Source organism: Phasianus colchicus, chromosome 2 (genome assembly GCF_987193195.1).
Source record: "Phasianus colchicus chromosome 2, bPhaCol1.hap1.1, whole genome shotgun sequence".
In the NCBI taxonomy this organism is placed as follows: Eukaryota; Metazoa; Chordata; class Aves; order Galliformes; family Phasianidae; genus Phasianus; species Phasianus colchicus.
The window spans coordinates 6,975,219-7,000,069 of record NC_143437.1 but is presented as its reverse complement, the minus strand read 5'-3'; the positions used below and the strand labels follow the sequence as shown (position 1 = coordinate 7,000,069).

Below are 24,851 nucleotides of genomic sequence, written 5' to 3'. Positions count from 1 at the left end.
GCACTCCTTAATCTCCTTCATAAAGGTCTTCCCCTCAGAAATGTTGCTCAAGCTGCTGCCGAAAACCCCAGCTGGGATCTGAGCTTTACTGGACAAGATATTCATTGTTCAATTTATGGCTTGACTGTACTTGTAGAAATGTATTTCACTTCAGCATCAAATGAGCTGGATGAAGGGAAGCAAGGGAAGAGTTCATCAGAGGGTTTCTTTCTTTATTTGATTTGTTTTCTAAATCACTGAAATGAAGATGTTTGCCTAGCACAGTGATGGGTAAACATGCTTGCTTTTCCCCGCATGCCACTTTTTCACTGGTTGGATTTACAAATTCTAAGAGTTGCGTTTCTGAAAGAGATACAAAGGCGCACACAGACTCAGAGATGAGAAGAAAGGAGGAAAGTTTTCTACCTGCCAGGAGGCAAAATTTGCTCAGAGCTGCACTCGTGTAAGCCTGCACTAACCTAATGCCATCAATCGAGACACCCTAGCAAAAACGAGCGCACAATTCAATAAATACACAAATAAAAAATAAATCCCTAAAGAAAAAGAATGGGGGGCCTGAAATCTCAGGAGCAGAAGAAAACCTACAGCTTACATTCACCGTAACAGCAGATCTCAGTGACAGAACAGTTTGGCAGCACAGATGTACTGCAAGCACCAAGCGATGCTGCAGGACGACGCATCAGTTTGATCAGCATGTGTTTTATTTCAACTCTGAGTACCAGGACTGTCACCAGGAGAGGCAGACGCTGCCCAGATGATGGACATCTCTAATGAGGCTTGGTCACTCTGTGTGAAATAGTCAACCTCGTCAACCTCCAACACACAATCTCATGTGTTATCATTCAGCTTATAATGCAGCTATTCTTCCATACGTGTGCTTGCGAGCATATTTTAAAAGCAAAGCAGAATTTACCATAGAGATGCAAAGAAGCAACTGTAAAGGAGTAAGTTTTGAGTCTTTGTAAAGTACGTTCAAAGTAACCAGTCTCCCATATAACCTGAAATCAAAGAGTGAAAACCTGCCAGAAAGGATATTAAGACTCTCTTGATTGTGAAGGCTCATAAAATAAATGTGTTGGTTGTTATGGATTAAAGTGTGGACCAAAAAGATGAAGGAACACCTAGCATCTGGAGTCTATATTGTAGTCTCTACATTCCTAATAGATCTGTGTCAAAAAGAAAAAAAAAAAAAAAAAAAAAAGAAGAAGAAGATATACTGAGATTAATAGGCTAAAATGAAAACATATCCCTTCAAGATGAACAGAAAAATGTTAAGACAGAAGTACCACAATCCCTAGGATTTAGGCACTTCACAAAATTCACTGCCATTACTCTATGAATTTCAACATTTTTTGACCTTAAGAATAATTGAAATGTGAAAAATACTTCAATTTTCTTGCAAATTCTGGGTTATAGGAAATCAACAATAATTGTGATCCCTGCAAGGACTGCCTATGGCAATGTTTACATACAAAATCCTTATTACCTCCCTAGATCGTTTGGGAAGCAAAAGGTATTGGTAGTTTAGTAGGTAAAACTTTCCAAATTGATCTGAAACCTCCTTAAGGGTTACATTATACCTCTGACAAGGCCGGAGTACAAGTGCAAATTAACTCATGTCAACACTTGCAAATGTTCCACCACGTGCCTACTGTCTTTGAAGAAGAAAAAGATATTCTGTTTTGCATCCAGCAACACCATCAAACCCTGCTACATAGCTGTTGGCCACCACCAATAAGTGAATTCTTTGCATAACCAGTTCTTTTACTTCATTACTGCCCTCGTCCAGATTGCACTTCAGCCCATTCATACAACGCTGATAGGCTAACAGAGACTGTAAAGTAGGCACTTAAGGGCCACATTTTGTTACCATGCACCCAATATGAGCAAAAGGTCTTTTTAATTTAAACCCAAATGAGTACCTTTATGTTTCTTTCTCATGGATATTCCCATATAAGTGAAGGGCAATGATGTGGTGATGGCTTCTCAAATTCTCAACTTGGTAGACAGAATAATCCCTGTTGAAAGAGACTGATGGGTTTGGATATTTTTCTTCCCAACTTCAACAGAAAAGAGAGGAACTGTTTGCTGCTTCCCTCCTCGCTGCTCACAAAGAATAGGAAAAGCTTCTCTTATGCTTCCCAAAGAAGTATCTGCCAAGGACCAGAGACAAAAAGCCTGTGGCAAAACAAATAATGCTGTCCCAAACTGGATGCAACCCAACCCTGCCTTGCCCAGAAAACTTCCATACACCAAAAATGAGGACAACAGCATCCCAGACAGGCAGCAGAGCAAAACGTACCTTTCCTATAACACAGAGACACCAATGAGCAGAGGGGAAGAGTTCAGGCATAGGTAGCCAGAGAAGGATGTCAAACAAGGGACAATGAAGTGGGTGCCATAAATGAACAGCTGCCTTCCATTAACATCTCCAGGCTTGAGCTAGCTGTGGGTTTCATTAAAAGACGAGCCACACCTGGCTCCTAATGAATTCTATTGCCAGCTCCACTTTTTATGAGGTTGGGGCTTCTTTTCCAAGCAACTTTTACTTGCAACAGCTAAGGATTTGTATTTATATTTTAACTTTTTTTTTTTTTTCCCCTCAAGAGCATCTCACAGCAATTTCTTTATGCACTAAGAAAGCACTCAGATTGTACGTGCTCTGGACAAGAGCTGTGGCATAGAAAATTTCATTTCTGTTTTTCATAACTATATATGGTATTTAATTGCTTTCTTATAATTTATTTTTATTACATTTTTCTTCAAAATTCATTAGAAATCATGAAGTATTACAGTATTTCTGTCCTTCCATCTACTAGAAAGACCATATCTGCCAGAAACTGTAGGTAATGACTGTAGTGCTGTTTCAACCATTTACAGAATGAGTTCTCCCTACCTTCAAAATAGCTCAAAGGCAAACGTGAGTGCAATTAATTGATCTCCTATGATACCAGTACACACTAATTGATAAACTCCATGAGGATAATTTCAGCAGGAACGACTCTGAATTTCAAGTACTTTAAGTTTTCCAAAAGCTTCTTAATTTTAAAAATATTTTTTGCTTTTCTTTCACTCAAATGCTGCTTCTTCCCTTCTTCTCTTCTCCTGTGATAAGATTTTTGCAAAGGACTTGCACAGTTCCAAAGACAGGTCTACTCACATCACAAAATGCTAGAAACTTACTTCCATTTCTTTTCTACTCAAGTCCATCCCAAATGTCCCAGTAAGACAGAGAATCAGTATAACTGGAGAATGTACCCCATTCTGTAACAGTTCATGTCATTCATTTTTAACCCCATCCTGGCAACTTCACCACAATTATTTTTGAGGTGGTTGGAGAAAGTGGGGATGAACTTCTGACATCATAAACATTGTTGGTAAAATACTATGCAACACAGGGGTGAGTTTGTAATTTCTTTAGCTAAACCAAAAACTGAATTTAGAACAACAGCCTGCCTTCCATATGCAGGACTAATGTTAACAGCAACCTGCATTGAAGGTATAGCTGCAAGTACACGTAAGTACTATTAAAATTCTTTTCCTCTTGGACGTGTCTTCTGTTTATCCATTTGTCTTTGTCTTCTGCTTAGTTCATCCCCTCCTATTTTCACCAGGCATCTTGTTCCTAGTGCATGCCTCATATCTAAGGGTGTATGAGTCATTAGAATTTCAGACCTTAGATTCTCAAGAGGACTTAATGTTTCACTGACAAAACTTTACACGGGTGAATATTGATAGGACAAGGGAGAATGGATTTAAAGTGAAAGAGGAGAGATTTAGATTAGATGTTAGGAAGAAATTCTTCACTTGGAGGGCAGCCCTGTCCCTGGAGATGCTCAAGGCCAAACTTAATGGATTCCTGGGCAGCCTGACCTAGTGGTTGGCGACCCTGCCCATGGCAGGGAGGTTGGAGCTAGACGATCCTTGAGGTCTCTTCCAACCCAAGATGTATGACTCTATGTATGTATGATTGAGAAAAAAAAAAACAAAAAAACCCCACAACAACAACAAAAACAAACAAACAAAACAACAACAACAAACAAAAACAAAATCTGGCTGCCTTTTTTGTTAGCAAAAGATGCAATGAATTGCCTCATTATACCGGAGGGAAAAAAAAAAGTCCCCTCCATCAAAAAGATGGCGGCTCTTGCAAATAAGTGTTTGGAAACTCCTGAGAAATTCTGCACTCACTTTCTGAAAACAGCTCACCGTGCCTGCAGCTCCTAGAGATGAGAGGATGGTGCTCTACGTTTAACCAAGTCATCTACCCTACGCTTAACTCAGTAACTGCTCCCTTGAAATTTCTGAAATATGGTGACATTGTTATCAAGTGTTCGCAACAATAATGAAAACAAGGCTGCCATTTTGTATTTGGACTGATCAAGAAGAGGCCTGCATTATACATACAGCTGCTTATACCCACTATAAAGGATAATTTTGCTGTATTAACTCCATAAATTTGATAGAGCTAGCAAGGTTTCCACTGCATAATAGCTTAATTTTTCATTCTAATAATAACTGGCTGCCAGTTGAAATGAATGGGAGCAAAAACAAACATTTCTGTTCCATGACATGATCCATGACAGATGTACAGTTTAGGAGGCCCTGGGGCAGGGTATTCCAAGCCTCTCCTCCCTTCACCCAACAGCGGTAAAAGCATTAACACCAAGAAAAGAGGGTGAACTGTAAAGGAACTCCTAGGAAAATGACCCAGCTATCCTCTTCTTAATCCGCAGTTGGCAATATGCCTGATTTAAGACTATGCTAAGCATCCAGGATTTTCTAAAGTGCTTGCAGACGGTGTGTACAGTATAACATACGCCTGTAAACTACAGGGTATGAAACATCCCTCTCTCGATCCCCCACAAAGATTTAGTGGGGCTTTTTGCTTTGACTTCTACTTACTCTATTTATGTTGAGAAAACCTTTTCCCCTTGGAATATATAGAGAGGATTAATAACTTGATTATTACTGTTTATTATTACAATTTCATGCAAAGCAACATAAAAAAAAAAAAAAACATGCATCCCTTTCCTTTAAATAAATAAATAAATAAATAAATAAAAGCTCACATGCTTGAATCTTGACAAATTTCAGCGAAAATGGGGCTGCATAGTTTAGTGCCAACAAGTTACTCAGGCTTTATGTGAATATTGATTTATCTGCTAAATGAAAATGAATAGCCACCACATCTACTGCATTGTTTTGCTGCCTCTGCAAGACAGAGCACCTTCCTTAAAAGTAACCCTAAGTAGTTTCAAAAGGTGAGTTGACAATGCTGCCTTTGAGTGGGAGAATTCCACTCTAAGGGCTAGATATTTGTAATCCTACGTTTGAAAATCTGCCCTCAGGGACCAGATGGGTCTTTTTCACATTTATAGTAGTTGTAATGTACTTCTTATGTTTCTTCACTTTAGTGAAAACATTAATAATGATTGAGAAAAGTGTGAAAATAAAAAATGTTGCATAAACCAGGCAGGTATCTGATTGCTGTTTGCTGAGGACAGGACAAAGATAAGATTCACTGAGGGGCAGGGCATTCCCCCTCACTAAATGTTTAGCATTTGAAACCTCTCACTGGGTCGTTCATATTTAGTTGGACTGCAAAATTCTCTAATGGCTTAAAGTGTCCATTACAGTAATAATGGTAGCGTCTGAGAAGTTATCCAATTTGATAAAAATGAAAAAAAAAAAAAAAAAAAAGCAACTGTAAAAACTCTGTGAGGTCAACAAAAGATGATAATGAAAACTCAAAATCATCTCAGAATCAAAAACTGCACAGGATGAATGAAAACTGATAAATGGCAGCATGGCCTTCTAAAGCTATATTCTGCAAAACATGAGTTGTTGTAACTCAGATAAGAGCAGACCATTGATGGCTGCCTAATGCTTATCTTCAGATTTTACTCATCATTTCTGAGCATCTGAATGCTACAAAGGGATCCCGAGTCCTCATGTGCCAGCAATCTGCATTGGCTTTCCTGCCCTCATCCTGACCTAAGCAGAAGAATAAGTGCTAACTACTGCCTGAACAGAGGAAATTTCTCCCTCGGTAGGCTCACATGAGCTCAATGTGACATATATAGCCAGGTTTTCAAACTATGAAAACCTCCTCTGGAAGTCTTAGACTCTGGTTTGTCACACGTACTGTGGGGAATTACAGGAATCACGGGATACTGCTGAGTAGCACTTCAGACAGACACCACTGAGGTTTCATGGACAGTAAAAAGCACGGAAGTGAACTTTAATTCCCAAAGTGAAAAGTAAAAAGGAAGACAGAAACCTGAGACTACTGGTACTCTAGATGTTTGGGTACCTTCCTGAAAGGTCCTTCCGTAGCTGGAAGTAAAACGATGATTATTTCAACATTATGTGAAGAGCATACAGACAAGAACTTGCGCCTCTGATTTCCATGGTGAAAATAGCATACTTGATGGAAAATGCAAAACAAAGAATACTATATATGAAGAAGGCAATCTTACCTTCAGTAGTTGGGTGTTTTACCACTAAGGTCATGTTAGAGCACAGTTTAAAGAAGATTTCGAATCCTGTCAGTTGGCCACGGTTAAATACATGGTCAGAGAAATGTTTACCTCATTACTCCACAATAACTGCTGAGTCAATTTTTATGGTCACTATGTTCATCTAAGTTTATAGGACTGTACGTGGAGGTCGTCTTTCCAGTGAAGACCAACCAGGGGTATATGCCAACCATAAGCCACAACAAGAAGCTTTGGAAAGGCGATGATACATGGTATGCTTAATGTTGTCAAAGTGAGATTGAGACTGAATAGATCCTACTTGTTCCACAATGATACTCCCTTGATGCAAAGAAAAGTACAAAGCAAGATGAGATAGAAGGCAAAGAGGAAATCCCATCTTTCTGTTGCTAATGTAGTTTTGAGCACACTACCTCAGTTCTATTTTTTACCATAACTAGTACTAGTATGAGATGCTGCCACTGAGAAGGTCAGTTCGGATTAAAATGGAACTCCTGAACCAAAATCCTATTCAAAGGATGATTTAGTGTTCAAAGGAAAGGTATGAGTTTGAACACCTCACTCTTAACACTTTCCTTTGATTCCTCTAAAACAGGTAAGCGCGGAGTTAGAGAAACACATCTGTTTCTGCATTGAGTCAAGTAAATACCACATCCCCTTTCAGAAAGCCAGCCTTTGGGCTTGGATTGGCATTGTTTGTTTCTTTGTTTTTCATTCTCTCTACATGCACCTTCTATAGAAAAGCTTAATTTTGTCCACTATTCAAAAAAACCCACCCAATGTGATACTAATATCACATATTCTCAGTGGATACGTTAGGCAGAAACAAAGGAAATTATTGATTGCAAAAAATTCCCTTTTTAGTTATTTCTGCAGAACATCCATTGTAAAACTTCAATAGCATTGACCTCAGATTGGTGCTCTTGTTTTTATCTTAAAAAAAAAAAAAAAAAAAAGAGGTCTTTTCCTATTTTAATTGGATGCATAAGTGCATGAATGCTGAAGTAATATTCATATTCTGTCAGGCAGTTCCATATGCCAGCTCTTTTTTTTTTCTTTGTGCATATACATCTATACCAATCTCAGGTAGCAAACATTGTGAAGCCAAATTACACACTGCATACATTTGCATACGTGTTTGCACACAAGTATTTTTCCCCAAGCCATTCAGTCCTCTCTGCCAGCTAGATCTGCAAGAGGAAAAACAAAAGCCACAGTTTGTAAATCTCTTCGAAAACAACAGTAGTAATAAATTCAGAATAACCACAGGGCTTTATCCAGATCTCACCAGCTTTGATGGCCCTTTATGCACTACTACTCTAATGTTAGAAAAAAATGACTTCTTGATCATATTGGTCGCCCATTCACTGCTTTATCATCCTACTTCTAACCAAGCAGTGGTAATAAGTGGGGAGTGTTGTCTGGGCTCCTATTAGGAACCTCATTACTCCTCCTTTCTCTCTTTCTTGAATTAAAAATGTTTAAATTATTTCAATATGTCCTGAACCTCTTCAGCTTGCTGCTGTCTGTCTGACTCACTTCCAAATTGAAGTGCTTATATAAAAAAAAATTGAATCAGTTCAATGATTTTAAATCACTCTTCAATGTGCAAAGTAATTTAAAATTACTGGAGTGCTTCCAATTTTTATTAGTCCTTGAATTTGGAAGTGATCAAGGTTCTTCTGGGCACGTGCAGTGCACAGTGTCTTAAAATTATTACATTCATACTTACTTTAAAAAAAAAAACAACCAAAAAACAACACACCACTTTGCCACAGAAACAGCTGAGGGAGACTGTGGAAGAATTTGAACAATTTTAAAGAACCAAATAGGAGCTGCATAATTGCAGAAGGCATCAATCTGGAAAAACTCTTGCAGTTCCAAGGAAATCAAGATACACTGTAAAACATTTGAACTGTTCTACATGCAGCTTGGACTCACTTTTTAATCGCTGCAGCACTTTTGCATTTAATTACTTTCAATGTATCTAATTGCTCTAAATTTAGCAATTTCTTCAAAATCAATATGAGGACAGAATCAAAAAGGACTGACTTCCTCCTTAAATCTTTCAGGTGCTTAGTGACATGATTAATCTTTATGCACAAGACCAGCCTGTTTTAATTTAACGTGCCTCCTCACCTGTTTGAGGAGTCTCACTAAAAGAATGCTGCTCTATTCCTCACATGGGAGAAGTCCTACAGAAGACAAGAGGACTACCTACAGACCTAAGTATTAACAGTGCCAGTGAACTGCAGGACTTGTTCTGGAGTTTATCTAATATTTGAAACAACTAGCCACTGCCACTTCTCAACACTGCATTCAATTATGACAACGTCACACCTTCAGTCTCCACTTTTTGGAGATAAAGCAGGGAAAGAAGTAGTCTCTTAAGCTGAAGTTCTTCCCGTTCTCTATCATTGTAGCTGTAAAGAATAAAAGGAAAATAATAAAACAAAAATAAAACAAAAAAAACCCAATGACTCAATATGACCCCAAATGCCCAATAAATTTGCCTGCCTTGAAGGCAGTTTCTTAAGAGTGGGTCTTTTTATACATCTGGGGAAGCCTTACAGTTTCCTCATCTATGAAACTTCACAGAAGCTAAATCGTGGACACGTAAAATGAGACCTCCACCCTCACTGCCTTCCGTATATTGTTCACAAAACAACAACAAACCACCACCATCATACACACCCTGTGAATATCATGGAGCATAAAATGCAACTCAAGTTTATGGGAAGGGGATTCGCTCCACAGGGAAGGGGTCTGCAATTCCAAATAGGCCTGTTTGCTGCAAAACTTATGTGCAGAGAGATGGAGAGGTTTAAGATCAATTACCTGAAACCAGGTGCTGAGCAGATGGGAAAAATGATTCATCTAGTATGCACGCTTTTCTTGCACATCTCACCTGACTCTGAATGTCTCTGTGGCAGATGCTGCACTGTGCATAAAAAACTAACATGTCACTGGCTTTGGCACATTGGTCTCCCATGCTGCTCCATTACTCCACTGCCACTGCAGAGCAAAGATGAACTACCTCTTGGTCACATCACTCTTCTCACTGGGACCATACGCTTTGTAAAAGCAATTCAGCTTCAAAAGGGACAAAGGCAGTGCTTAGAGGTGTTTGGAGATCTACCTGGACATGAAGTGTTAATGAAGGCCCTTTATTGCAAAGCTCTATAGGCAACCAGTTCATCCCTCCACAAGCAAAACTTAGGAGCAAGACTTCAGATTTGTAGAGGCATCTCTTGCCCGTGTTGAGCACACAATGAAACACACTGCAGACAGCTGGCTTTGAGAGAGAAAAGAAGGCAAAGCCATGCCCTTATTCCTAGTGGGCTCCTGGGATCCTTCTCTCCCAACTAAACATCTGCCTAAGAGCTGGCCAGAAGGTAGCTCAGAAGCTGCTTTTAAGAGTAAACAACTCAGTGTCAAAACTCTTAGCATCAGCACTCTGTGAAGAAAAGGAAGGATTTACTGTGTCATATGAATTTAATATTTGATACATCCATCCGCATATACCTGACTATATCCTGCCCTTGTAATGTGGATGGACTCAATGATCTAATAGATCTCTTCCATTTCTAGCTACTATTATCTTATTATTAAAAGTAATGAGCCTCTATCTAACAACTGAACTAATCAATAAGAAACTGAGTTTGTTTTTCAAAATTGCTTTAATATAAAAAATACTGCATGTCCGTTCCCTGCTTCCTGCTTTTGACTGTGATAATAAAACTTTCAGTATGGCTAATGTAGTTTAGCTAAACAAATTAGAGAACTGCCCCATTTAAGGGGAAGAGAAAGTTCCCATTAGCCATTCAGAGGTTCCTTGCCTGGTCAGCTAACAATTTTTGCAAACCAGACATCAGAAGATATATGATTTTACACTCACTATAATGCTGGACTATAATGCTCTGTTGAAAATGTACAGATGGTGTAAATGTGATCACGATTTGTTGCTTTACATTAAATGAGTTTCTTTTCCAATTGCTACAGCACAGTTATAATTTACAAGCTCACAGAAAACAAGCTTGCCACTTTCTTTTGGTCCAGGCACTGGAATAATTTTCAAGGTATCTGGGTTCAAATGTTAGTGTTATTGCCTCATACGTCTTGTTTGGTTTGGGATAAATCATCACAACTGTCTCCCAGGGAAGTGAGGATGAAACCTCTCCTTTCCATGCTTTTTACCTTGCTGCATTGGGATAGGCTGCATGCTCTTTCAAGTAGACCATGTCAAAAGTACTACACATCTTTACAGTGCCAAGCTCAGCAGTTCATGACATTAACAGGAATTGTTAGGAATAGTAGAGTACTAACAGAAACCGATACATTAGTATCATATACTAGTGATTCATAATAATAATTCCCAAAGGCCACACCAAAAAAATATGCTAGATTAGGCAATTGGATTAAACGTCTCAGCAATAAGCTTGGCCTACATTTGTGAAAAGTTTGGTGTAAAAAGTAGAGCTCAAGAGATTAAAGCAGCTGCTGCTGAGGGCTCTACCTCTGTAGTAATATGCATTGAGGGAAGGGGTACTTTGAACTAATTTTTTTCTGACTCACTGGACCAGATTTCCCTATTGTTTACACAGTTTCAAGTTGTCCAGGGAATGGTCATTATTTTGGAGCCTTCTTTCCTGTGGGGGGAACACTAGTACATGGTTGGTGAGCACCTGGAGCTCCCCTTCTAGTTTATTTACCTCCAGAAGGAATCCAAATCTTCCCCACGCCAAAATCATTATGAACCAAAGCAAAGTGAAGTGGAGAAAATCAAGTGCATCTGCTACTGCTGTTGATCTGCACTCTCAAGACAGTTGCAGAGGAGAAAGAACAGGAGATAAATCCAAACCCTTGATAGCTTTTTGTCTCATTACCATGCTAGGAATAATTGCCTTAGCTTCTGAGGCTGGGAGCAGGCCACCTGATGTACTGCTTTGAAGGACAGTCACTGAAAAGTCCTCTGGCAGCAGATGGGAAGGCAAACAAGAAGTAAGCAGAAAGATGCTCAAGATCTAGATATTCTAGGTGCCCCAGTCATTGTCTTCAGATTTATTGGTTTCCCCCCTCTGAAGTTATCAATACTAATGAAATGCCTTCTCGGAGCAATGGAAGATGGTCACAGTAGCAGTATTGACTTTCCCGAAGCTTTCAGTAGAGCTGATTTCATTACACTGTACTGTGATTTCAGCATGGTAGTACAACGATGTAATTTCAGACAAATTATTGCTGCTTTTCTCATTAATGATCTTCTCACTAACGCACCACTGCTCTCATTAAAGTCTTCTATACCTGCGTACCTTTATTTTTAATTTGTAAGAGGACTCCTCTACCAGCAACATTTGCCGATGTCGAGATTCGTATTTTCTCTGCACCAAACGTAGCTACAACACAATGACCAGAAGAAGGCAATATCTTCTGAGCTTGACACTGACTAAACCTACGTACGACCAAAGTAATAGTTCTGAGAAGACTTGTAAAGAAACTAGACAAAATAACAGTGTCTCTGGCACGAGAGACTGTCAACGTGCTGGAAAGTCTCAGAGTCTGGATGAAACCTTTGAAATCCAGGACCAGCTAGGTAACAGAAGTGAGGAAGTACGTACAAAACATGTCAGTCTTGCTAGAATTTGTTTTAGGTGCTTGAGGAAATTACTAATTCATGCCCTGCTGTTGCAGACTGAAATTTTTCCACAGAAATTCACTGCTTAAGAAAATAATAGTTTCCAGAACTTACCTGCCTAGATTCTTCTGGAAAATAAATTCATACTGGCTTCCAAACAACTCTAAATAACTAACATTGTTGAAAAACAAGAAGAAGGGATACAATTTCATACTGCCATTTTGGTGGAATTATGGTGGTGTAAGATCACAAAAGCTCTCCTTTGATTAATTAACATCTTGCACAGCTGAAGTATAAATGCACTGTATGAATACATACAGCAAAAGGCAAGCTGGCTACTCAGGTTTGCCCCTTTCATAAACATAAGATCCACATCTTTATCGGAAAAACATCTAAAATGAAATAAAAAGAGCAGTTAAACGATGCAGTCAGTTACAAAGACTTGTTTCTTGACCCAACAGTTTGCAAGCCCAAAGAGAAATTTAAAAATATTGACAGCTGCAGAACTTCCAGGAATACTCTTAATTAAGACATACGGTATAGAGAAGGATTAATATTGTTTGAAAGTAAAAGCTCTCATTCTAATAACAAGACCTCTCTCTGTGCACTGCTGGGTCAGCATGGTAATTAAGAAAATTGCCTTTAGTGTGCTTGTTTGGTAATGCTATTATCATCTTTTTTCATCTTTTAACAAGAGTAAACTACTTGAAGATGTCCCCATTTACTCTTCTTGCTTCTAGTAACCCATGAACCCATCAAGTCCATACTATGCTAGCATTTAATGGCCTAAATGAGTTACTTTATCATCTGGTTCACCCTGAAGTCTTTTACATATTTTTCTTGACCTTTAACCTTCTGACTATTATTTTGACAGCTATCATTAATGTTGTGTCCTGGGCAACCACACATTGACTAAGATGGATGGCGAAACGGATAAGGAGTTGAAAGGAACACACACCCACTTTCATCTTCCTCCTGATTAAATCAAAACCATACAAAGCCAAATCATATGATGGGTCCCATGGAAGCAGTGTAGAATACCAGCAACCATTTTAGTAAGTAAAGCAGAACAAAGAGTCCAAGAAGGGGGGGAAAACCACCAACCCACACCCTTATTGTAAAACAAATAAGCTATATAAATTGGACACCTAGAACTCTATAAATCTTCTAAGTTATGACTATTCAGCTATGAACTTAGATGAATCAATAGGTGGTTGGAATGCAAATACTTTATAGTAGTCAGTTGAAGCAGTTTTGGCAGTAAATTTCAAGGAGAAGAAAAACAACCAACCGACCTACCATACCACAACACAAAGAACATGCTTATGTGGAAAGGATGTAGTTAATTGGAATGAAAGTTTGATGCAACTTTCCGCTTTTCTAATAAGCTACCCCACTTCAAAGGCAAGCCTGGCCCCTTCTGATCACTTGCATGGAACACCATGGACTGTGGTCCTGCACAATTGTAAGGTCATCACAAATCATGCATCTTGAACAATTAAACTATTCCCTTTGGAGAAGCTAGATGATTTCATTTAAGAAAATGGAATCTAGATAAAGGTGGAAAAAGGAATTTCGAATGGTTCCACGTGTTTGAAATGAAATTAAAAAATGAAAGGAGATGTTAGTGCCAGATAAGATCATAGGCAGTCATTCTAATTGCATTTCAGACAGTTGGTGTAATCAGGCGCTAGGTTAATGGAACAGAAGGCACGACATTGCCAACCAGCAGAAAAAAAAAAAAAACAAAACACAGTGATTTAAGAGTCCACTAAAGTCTTATCCAGAGACACTTTTTGTTTTTTTAAACAATAAGCTAAAGTATCACGAAAAGGAGAGGAACAACATGAGGTGGAAAGGCAACCAGAACAACGTCACAAAGAAATTCTCAGCCTCTTTGTCTTCTAAAATGAATGACCCTCACTGATGGAAAATTGAAATACTACAGCCCACTGATGGACCTGACACTTGACCTCTCTCTCTAATTAGGGATGGAATCTGGAAACTACGGCACTTATTTGCTTTAAGGAGCATTCCTTAGGGCCATAACAATTTTTGTGACTGCTTTATGAGCAGAATTTTCACTATGCATGGACCAGATGAAACTAAAGCTAGCAAAATGACTACAGGCAGCACTTGGGTAGAGTAGTGATAAAATTCAGATGACCTTGGCCTTACTTTGGTTTGCACATACCTTGTATTTTTAAAACAGATGTTCTACAAAAACATGTTCCTGGGGAAGACTTTCAGATCCAGTCCTCAAAAGTCATGCACGGCCCACAAGGTCCAAGGTAGGCCTAAGAAAGAAGCAAGGACAGACTTGCCCCTAAGAGATGGGGACAAACTTTATCAGAACAAACAAACTGCCTTATGTGACTCTCTACTGTCAGTAAAACCATCCACACGTAGAATGAGAGAAAGGCTACACATTATTCATCAGTGTTTTATGTCTGGTATTTTTAGCTGCTAGTATTCCTAATTAGAACAATGCTTCTGGGTGTACGAGGGCAATTCAAGACACCAAAATCAGCTTTAAATTACAATAAAGCAATAATAATAAAACACATTTCCAGAACAAATACTAACCAATGCACTCAGTATCACACTGGCAAAAGCCTTTCAGAAGACCATAATGATGCATTAATTAGTCCTGAATTGATGATATTACTAATATGCAATGGCTTACTGACTGAGAAATTCACATTAACAAGGCACATGTGTTCCACTCTTCCTTCACACATCACACAGCACTCTGGAGCTCGCAGCCATTTGCATGATTTCTCTCTCTTATCTCAGGTAAGCCAGCAGGTCAAAAGATAATCAAAACAAGAAGACTTGTACTGCACATTTCTACTCATGCAAGCAATACAAACCTTCAATGCAACTGCATGTGCAGTACAATAAAACAGCGTGTGTCCTTGATAACTTGCAGGAGTTGTTTTAAAGATTAATTGATTTCAGGAAGAGGATTTTAAATTAAGATTATTCTCAAGCTCTAGGATCCCACCTTGATCTCAGCTACATGCCTTTTCAACCATTTTTGCTTTGCCAAATTCTGGCAAGATCATAACTCCAGCACTTCAAACTGCAGTACATGCACTGCCCTGTCCATGTGTCAAACACCTGTCCACAGAGCCGTTCTATTGCAGGGTTCAATGATCAGAAAAATCTACAGGGGAAATGGGGACACGTTGCCCCAGGAACTGCATATATATATATTTTTTTCCATGACAGCATGATGTATGGTCTACATTCAAAGAAAGGGGGAAAAAGTAATTTTATGTTTAACAAAAGTACTGCATTTAAAAATAAATCAGCGTAGCTATAAAGACTAAAATATTTTTTACTGGTGACAAATATCCTTTTCCGAAAGCATGCTTACAAAAGCAAAACAGAGCCAAACGATATGGTGTTGTTCTTTTGTGTAGTGCTGTGGATTAAATTAGGCTATTATTAATTACTTTACTATATATCCAAGTAATGTTGCACCATAAGCAAAAATAGTATGTTGTTCACATTTTTCTCTTCAGATCCTTCCTGGACATTTCTTTTCTTTCTCTTGAAATCTCTATCTGATAATCATGTTGGTGTACATGAAAAAGTGAGAACTTTAAGAAGCCCAGCATCTGTCCATTGAAATGGATGACCATTCATTTCAACTAGAAAATCAGATCATACTGTTAATACTATTCATAACATTGAGTAACTGTGAAAGCTTTATTACAGCTTGCATATCATTGCAAAAGAGTAAAGACCTAATGTAGTCATGGTTCAGGAGAATTTGCTGTACGCATTAATCAATGTGCTGCTGTATCCTTATCAATGATTCTTCATTAAAATCATTGTCGTATTTGATAAGTGACTATTGTTTGCTAAAAGATAATAGTGTTTACCACTACCACACTTTTATGTGTCTATGTTGTTCAAACTAAGCACTACATTTCCTTTATTGTATAGCATTTTCTTTACATTTTCTTGTTAAAAATGAAACACTAAGCCCATTCCTGAATCAGAACCCCAACTCTCTATTCACTACACAGATGGCAAACTGAGCAGGAGCAGAAGAATGGGATATTCCACTGGCCAAGTAATTCCTACTGCCCAAGTGGCAATGCCAGAGATAAGAATGCCAGAGCAAGAGGTAGGGGAGCAATGTGTTTAATAAAAAGGCAATCCCTAGCAGCTGAATGGGCTAATACTGAGCACACTAGGAGAGGCAATCATTCTGATGTGATTTACATTCAAACGTTATTACAATCCCTCTTTCTCATTCACTTCTTTCAGAAGTAGCCTTGAAGAGGACAGCCTCACAATGCTCTCCTAAGGCCCCCAGCAAGTGCTCCAAAGGCAGCTGATATTTTGACCACAGATCACAGCTGAAAAATTTCAGAAATAAACAGCTCTGGGACAATTTCGCACTTAGAACTTATTTCTTGGACGTGTTTCAGTTGTGCAACACAAATACGAGAAGGAACGCTCGTGAAAGGAAGCTTAGTTTTTTTTTTTTTTACCCCTACTAAAACAAGCACTTCAAATATCAACATTTGTAATCACTCCCGTTTCCTTTGTGTTAAAATATATGGATTTTTTACTACCTATGTAATAATATTTAATTTAATGCGTACTTAAATATGTCTAAGCAGGTATGTGAGTTAATTTACCTTATGTTGGAAGGGCGTTTGCCTGGTAACTTACTGATACGTGAGAGCAGCTGAGAGGTTAGGTTCAATGTTAATTAAGTCAAAACTGTCACTAGCTCACTCGGGCATCTGAGCAGAGTATGCCTGTGGTGTGTCCAGGGGACTGCACCAACACTCACTGACATGAACACCAAGTACCAAATCGACTGTTTGACTAAGCACTGAGCATACATAAAAAGCATCAGAAGCACTAAACGGCCCGGTTTGTACTGAATTTGGCATCCCGTGCATAATCTAATGGACAGAACGACTGTAGGTATTTTATTTGTTAACAGCAGGCTGTTACATCTAGTAAATAAAGTAATACAATCACAGTGAGCGTTTGTGCAGAGTCATCATGCACAACGTTTAGCTATTGGGCTTCATGGATTCAATAAATAACTCAGTTAAAATCTGCACAACTGTGTTCAAAGCGGAAAGATCCTGAAGGCTGAAATCAAATTTCTTTAAATCAAGAATATCAGCAGTTCCTGTCACAGAAACACCTGCCCTTCCTGACCAAATCATACTCCAACAAAAAGCTGGCTGTAATCAACCATTGACAAACAGAGTCTCTCCTAATTTATTAATCTAATTGCACTGCCTTTATTTATTAAACTAATAGCATTGCTTCCTCGAGGGGAATTATGTTCCCCCATTTCTCCTTAAGCCGTATCCTAAACAGAATCTTCAGTATTTTATTTCAGCAATTGAAAAAATCTTTTTGGTATATTCTTACCCTATAATAAACTGCTGTCATAAACAAGGCACTGTGATTTCTAAGTCATAAAAAAACAGCAGGTGAATCAAAAGGGGATGTGATAACTCTGACAATAAAGTTTGTACTGCTTCTCCAACAGCCTTAAGTCAGTGGCAGCTCCTGCCAGACTTTACAAGTAGATTTCATACTGGATCAGCACATCATGAAATGCTTTATAAAAAGGGATGGGAGAAGGCCTAACGTAGGCAAGACTTTAAGAAAACATTTCAGAAGTAAAGGAGGCTTCAAACACAGAAGCAGTTCACTAAGGAAAACATCCATGTCAATGGCACAATAACAGGCCAAACTGAGCACACTGAGTGCTAACTAACCAGCAGCAAACGCACGGTAGTGAGGAAACAGAGGGAGAAAAAGAAGTGCACGTGATTTTTTGATACGCTATTTCTAAAATGATTTGATTCAACTGTCTGTTACAAAGCAACTAAGCAGAACAACTGGGGCCATCATAACACTACGGATCTGATCGCATATGCGCCCCCAGTACAACTGAGAAGTGATTCACAGTTAAATCAGAGTGTGTGCATTAACACCGTGGGTGAATGTTAAGCCTTGTGCCAACCTGCTACACCTAACTGAATTTCACATTTCTAGTCTCCATTATTTCAGTTAATTTAGTAAAATAATGCGTTAGCCTTTGTGGTAGGCCACCAAGGTTATAATCATCTTCCAAAAACAAATTCCAAAGGGCTAAAATTCACAGCTGAATGAAAATTTTAAAATGTCAGCATCAGTGTAAGCTTGTACCAAATTCTACATGAGAAGACTGGGGAAGTTGAAGGGGACAAGGCAACTTTTAAAAAATCTCACACGGAAAAGGAAATATATGGCTAAAATGTGTGTGACAGAGAGAAAACACCATCTCCAGTCTTGCATTCATAGGAAAAGAGGAAACTGGGAAGACTTGGACCTCCATTACACAATAGGAAATAAGGTTTATAAGGTATTTTTCTGGGTAAAGCTTGCTAATATTCAAATATTTTTTTCAGGCCTGACAAGCAAGGTGTTTTCCCTTCAGCTTTGGGACTGGGGAAAGTTAAAGCCCTGAATTTCACACGTATTCCACATAGCTTTGTTTGGTTCCTTCAGAAACAAAAGGTGATGTCAAAGTGAGGAATGAAGATGGATGGAGGAAAAAAATGTGAACTGAGGACAGCTAAGCTAAACCATAATGCAAACAGTAGTAATGGGATGAAATTAAACAGGGCTAAGTCGTGTGTAAAGAAGCATCCTACTGGTGAAATAGATTGGAATGAGAAATTTGCTAGCAAGAAAGATGGTGATGCTCTCTTTGACTGGTTCATTTATAACTAGACAAAGCACTGCACAAGACTCTGGAAAGGATAAGCAGCAGGACATATTCTGCCATGACAGCACTTAGGAATATCAGCCTGCATTCAGGTGAATTACATCATGAAAAGACACACTCAGCCTTTCGGTCATCTGTTACATCACTTCTCTTTTCAGAGCAGTGGTCTGCTAGTAATTCTCTATGTACTGAACATGAAGAGACTTTAAAATGTATTTAAGGAGCTTGTTCTCCAACTGAAGTCTCTTATAATTCAGATCACAAGAATCAAAACTTAACTTTAAAGTAAGTCATTCACACTCTCTCATCCTTTGGACGCAGTCTCCTGCCAGGCAATGAGTTCCAGTGGCTCCTCTTGCTGAAGCCAAAGCCTTCCTGAGCAGTTTCTGAGCTGGGCACACAACTTCTGAAAACAAACTAACAGCAGCTGCACATCCTATCCAGTTGCTATCCTCTTCTTAATATTCAGACAAGAGACATAGAAACTACCTGCACAAATTTGGTGCTGTTAAAGAAGAAGAAGAAAGAAGTCTATCATTTTGCTGATGGATGGATGCATCCTCCAGAAGGTGTCAGCTGTCCCTTTCATGTGCTTGGAACAACCAGCTGGTTGAAGGTGCCTCTTTTTCTCCTAATATTGGTAGAGCTGTGACATCCTGGTCTTTGCTTTAACAACGGTCACGTTTGGCTCATCTCTCTGTTTGTCACTTTGAGAACTGCTGGTATTTCATTTTTTGCATTATCTGTTTCTTGGTGGTCCATGGTGATACCATCAGGCTCCACTGCTTTTTTTCTTCACCTCATTGTGCTTTATCAGCATCTTCTTCCTTATCAGTTGTCCCCATTGACTTCCCGTCTCCTTCTGACAGCATCCTTTTTCCAATCTCTTCCCAGAGAAAATAACAGGAGATCCCCTTGTGCTCCTCTCACTCTCTCCTCCCTCCCACTGCCATACAGCAGGCCTTCTGGACAAGGAGCAGATGTGGAGAGCTCCTCTCTGGGAACTCCTGGTAGCTGAGCCAGCTGATGCAGCCATGAGCCAAAGAAAGGTCTGAGCATATATCTAAGGACTAAGCCAGCTTTTCTCACAGCAGCAGGGGATAACAGTAAAGCAGTTTTGATGTGATTTCCACCTGGTAGTACATGGAATTAACACAAACAAGGTGGCTGACCAGTGTTTTACTTGCGGGACGCATTATCTTCTCTTACATTTTTCTTTACTGAGCCTTTGGAGTTAACAGGATCAATATTTGTACTGTCAGAAATTTTCTGAGGTGAAGTAGGCAAACCATTCTGAAAGATGACTGAAAATACCTCCACGTGCAAAAGCAGTTCCCAGATGAAATTTTCCTGGCAGTTCCTCTACTGGCTACAATTGCTAAGAGCCTGTGTCCTTCTGTGACTGGGATGAGGAGATAATGAAAAGAGGGGCACACGAAGAGCTAAGTTTCAGTGATCAGTTTGAACGCGTGCATCTCAGTGAGCAAATCTGAGCTTACCGAGGAAGTGCAGCACATATGAGGAAAGCAAACTGTCCACCTATCTCATGGAAAGTAAGGCGAATCTCTAGCAGAGGCACAAATTCCATTCGCATTTAAGACCAATACCACCACTGAAGATATTCCCCAATTTTGGGGGGAGTGGCAACAGCTCCACTTGACTCCATTTGGATTTGAAGGAACTCAGAAAAGCCAGGCATACTGTGTTGCTGTTTTACTGAAAAAATATTTGCCACTCCACAGAGAAAATATTCAACAAAATTGCCTGTCTTTCCTTCAAATAAATATGTTTTCTGCTTATTTCAACCCAAGTTGGTGTATCCAAACCTATTCTAGTTTCCTCACGTATCAGTAACCAGTCACTACAGAGGGCAGCAGCCTTGCCAAGGTCAAATGTGAGATAGCATGGCTGAAACCAGATCACAGCTCACTCCAAACACCAGACTCTCCTCTTCTCAATATTTACCCTTTCCTTCGTTGTCTTTCTCACAGCTCCATATTTAGAATGAAAAGTGGAAAGGAAGCTGAAAGATGTGAGACTCCAAAGGAAAGTCATTTATTTTACAAACCAATCCTGAAAAAGCTGGCCAAATGTTCTCACACTTTATTTAGATACCAGAATGCACTGCATCTATTTGCAGTCTCAAAACCCTAGATAGAGCATCAAAAATAATCGACGAAGTAAAATATAAGCGGGTGGCAACAAAACCACTGAAACAACAGCCTGGTAAGTCATCTTAATCAAATGTTATCGTGGCAACAGAGCTTAGCTCTGATTTTTGACTCGTGTCATGAACTGCAGTCTGACAGTTCTGTTGAGAACTCCTTTTTCCACTGACGAGCTCTTTGTTTTCACAACTGGAAGAAAGGGGTGATCAGAAGTTCAAAATTCAATGGTCTAAAAAATGCATGACTGTAAATGCTTCAAAGGGCAGTGGGGAAGAATGTTTGGAAATTAACAGCCAGGTTCATCCAGCCCTCACAACTTGTCCATTCTTGGTCCTGCAGCTTACCCTTGCCCATTGCATGCTCCTCGACCTGCTCTTTCAGCAGTCACGCACTATTGCCTTGAATTTAAGACTATGGCACACGCAGATAAAAATACTGAGACCTTGCAAAGAAGAAGGAAAAAAATCCTCCCAAGACCTATCGGCCTACCTGAATGGTCCATTTGCCTTTGGTTGAAGTATTACTAATAGGCATAAAGAAGGACTTCACACGCCGTATCTTACATTCCCTCATCCACTCCCATTCAGCAAAACTCTGAGGTCTGCAGGGGGAAGAAAGGCAACTTCAGCAAGATAATCTTGGTCCTGTACTATGATTCCTCCCACCCAACTTCAGGCTCTCAATTTAGCCATGGCAAGTGATGCAAAGTCTTCTTAGCTGCTTCTTCCAATTCTATTTAGAGGTATCTTGTAGTGGCTACATTCTAAAAGAGCAACATTTAAGGAGGAAAAATCTGGACTGTTACTTCTTCTTGCAGTTCTAAATTCATTTTAAAGTCAAAGTAAGATGCCTAAGTACGCAGCTAAAACATGATTTTATCTATCTCATCATTTAATAAATGGTCTCCTTGGAATAGAAAGACTGCACTACATTCATGCAAGCATGCATACTATCCCAAAGAAGTGTAGTTTCATTGACTGCTGTTTCAGCACTGGAAAGTAAAAATTCAGTACTGTTTGTATACAAGCATGTAATACTCTGACTGTGCGTATACAAAGGAGATCTGACAGGCCAATAAAAAAAATAGAGAATTTACTTTATTCTTCCCACAGTCTGCACACATGCACCCATGGATTCTCTATGCTCCACCACAGAAGGTCTTCCTCCTGTTCAATGTATCCATTTCCAAGGAGGAAATCTTTGCTACTGATCAACTGCATACATTAAACAAGGCAGTCTGCACTTTGCACGCTGTACAGTATGTACTCTTGCTTTGCCTTTTTGTACATAACGCAGTTGTGAGCTGTGCAAAGGTTGTTCTAGGTTGCCTTGTACTTGTGCTTTCCCTTTCCAAACAATATTTAAAACAAACAAAAAGATACTGCTACTTGAACAAGGTCAGAGAGGTCTTCAGATGGTCTATTTCTGCAGCTTGCCTCTGGCTCCACATTGCTTTGCAAATCAGATGCTAGATATATTTTGATTAGTTTGTACTTTAATGGATCATGTACAAAGAGTCCAACCTTCACAACATAGCCATTAATTTTTTTTTTTTTTTTTTTCTGGAGTCTGATGGAAAAAACAGGTAGAGGGTTGTGTGTGTGTCTGTGTGCACGCCAGCGTATGCATGTGTGCTGATTGAAAAGTGATGGATTATTTTCATGTGGTAAGAAACACAATGTTTTCTTTAGCACAGCAGGATATTCTGTTTGCAAGGTCTAACAGTGAAATATTATGCATATCTGCAGCTGGCCTGCTGCCAAAACCCAAAGAGCAGAAATCAGGAGAGATTTTGAATCTGAATCTTAAAAAACCAGTGCAGCTCTACAAAGCAACTAATGAGCCATTCAAAACAGAAAAGCATTTGTACTAATATATGATTGCTGTCATATATGTCAGCATTTAACAAAATAGTAAATAATTATTCATTTAAATGTTACCTTGAACTTCAATTTAAGATATAAATATATTTTCAATGTCTTTTACCTCTGTGCTGATACAGGTTAATTTCCTTTAGGTCACGGTAAATAAAGTGAAATATTTCCCAAGCCCAAAGAAGCAATCACTTAAGTAGAAGGTACAATTAGAAACAAACAAACAAACAAACAGCATAACCCCAAAACATGAGTGTATGAGAAACACAACACACTGGCTCTGAAAGCCAACCAGCAAAACCTTCTAATGCGCATCATCCAGTTCCTAGGAAGAAGACACAGATGCGTGTGAGCTTCAACCAAAGGGATTGGTGTTGATTTGCAATTAGCCACTGCTGGAGCTAGCTGGAGTTTGTCCACCCACACCACTGGTGGACAACACAAGAGTTCCCCTTTAGAAATCAGATTCTGAGGCTATTTTAGTGCTAAGGTCCCAACACGCAGTATGGGAGGATTAGCAGAGGAGAGTAAACGCCCTGATCCTTACAGATGCAACTCTGATAAAAAAGGCAAAAAGTTCACGTACGGATGTTGGAGACACCAATCCCAACACACAGAGTTACACCTGGCTGGGGTCTTACAACTTATAAACCTGCCAAAATCCTTTTAATTGCAGGCTGCTCTCTTTCACCACGGGATCAAGTAAAGCCCAATCGTTTCAGTGTGTGATTCAATACTATTTTCAATACAGGCAACTATTACCAAACACTTTTCTCTAATTTTACCTAGGGTTGAGGAGTGGCTATCATCATTTTGGTGGCCAATATAAGGAAAAAAATGACTTTTCCCTTGGCAAGCCTTCTTGCATTTGCGTGCAGTCCTTCCTTGTTTAATCTATTGCGCTTGCCTAATTATTAGATAGCATCAGATTGCGTGTGTAAATGTGGATATATGTGTGTGTGTGTGCGAACATGAGATTGCGTTATTTAGCGATTAGCATGCCCTTCTGGTAAATCTCACTCGAGCTGCAAGCTTGGATGGTGCATTTCCACCGCCTCCATTTTATCGCTACATCTTCACGTTGGGTTTCAGAAAATGCTTACAGTACCAGGCAGCTTATTAAAAACAGGCAAGTGGATTTATCTACATAGTTAATATTCTAAGAGCAACAAATTTAGCGTTAGGACACGACCAGCGTTCAGACTGTTAGCATGGAGACCGTGGCATTTTGAAAAAGGAAAAAACAGAACTCGGGATGTGAACTTCATAAACTTCTAAAGCAAAGCATTCTTATCATTCCCTTTTTGAAAGGAAGAGTAAAGCCAACTAGAAATTTGGAAATCATACCGGTAAGAGACTAATATTTTTGAATACTTGTCAACGTGGAGCTGAACATTCACCCTGTTGCATTTCTCTTGATGTGCTCAGGCAGAGACTGTATTTTGAAATCGGTAAGAACTGTTTTGAAATAACAACAATTCCTGCCCAAAATAAAGGATCCAGCAAATGATCAGTTGCCATTTTCCTCTGACAGGATACACTGCTATTAAGAATTTACTACCTGTATTTCCACAAAAGGTTTTCATTGTCATATTTCGATACACAGAAGTTGACTGGCACATCCTTTGAAAACCTTTTTAGTTTTTTCCAAACATAACTAGCATATAAAAAGAGCCATAATATGTATTATGGGAAAGCAGCACAGCAATATAAAAGACTTCCATACTAAGAGCAGACGGAAAATGGTAGTTATTATTAATTTAGAAAAACAAAAGAGCTACCCAGCATTTCAGTAATGTGGCAAGTTGTGTGCTATTGAGGGAAAGAGGATTTTATAATTGGATTTTAGAGTAATTTAGGAGACAAGATAAGCTGTAATGGTTGCATATTAGAGGTTAAAACTACAGCAGA

General features: G+C 39.1%; 1 protein-coding gene across 24 annotated transcripts in view; it reads right to left on the bottom strand.

Annotated features, from left to right (window-relative positions):
* The window catches only part of LOC116232872 (uncharacterized), a 324,054-nt gene that overhangs the window by 179,131 nt on the left and 120,072 nt on the right, over positions 1-24,851 (bottom strand). The window contains exon 4 of one of the 24 annotated variants that reach the window (XM_090134659.1): positions 21,282-21,667. The exons of the other annotated variants lie outside the window; for them this stretch is intronic. Coding sequence (XP_089990785.1) covers positions 21,544-21,667 — 124 coding nt within the window. The 3' untranslated portion in view covers positions 21,282-21,543. Of the gene's footprint in view, positions 1-21,281; positions 21,668-24,851 lie in introns of those variants that run through there. 24 annotated transcript variants of the gene reach the window in all.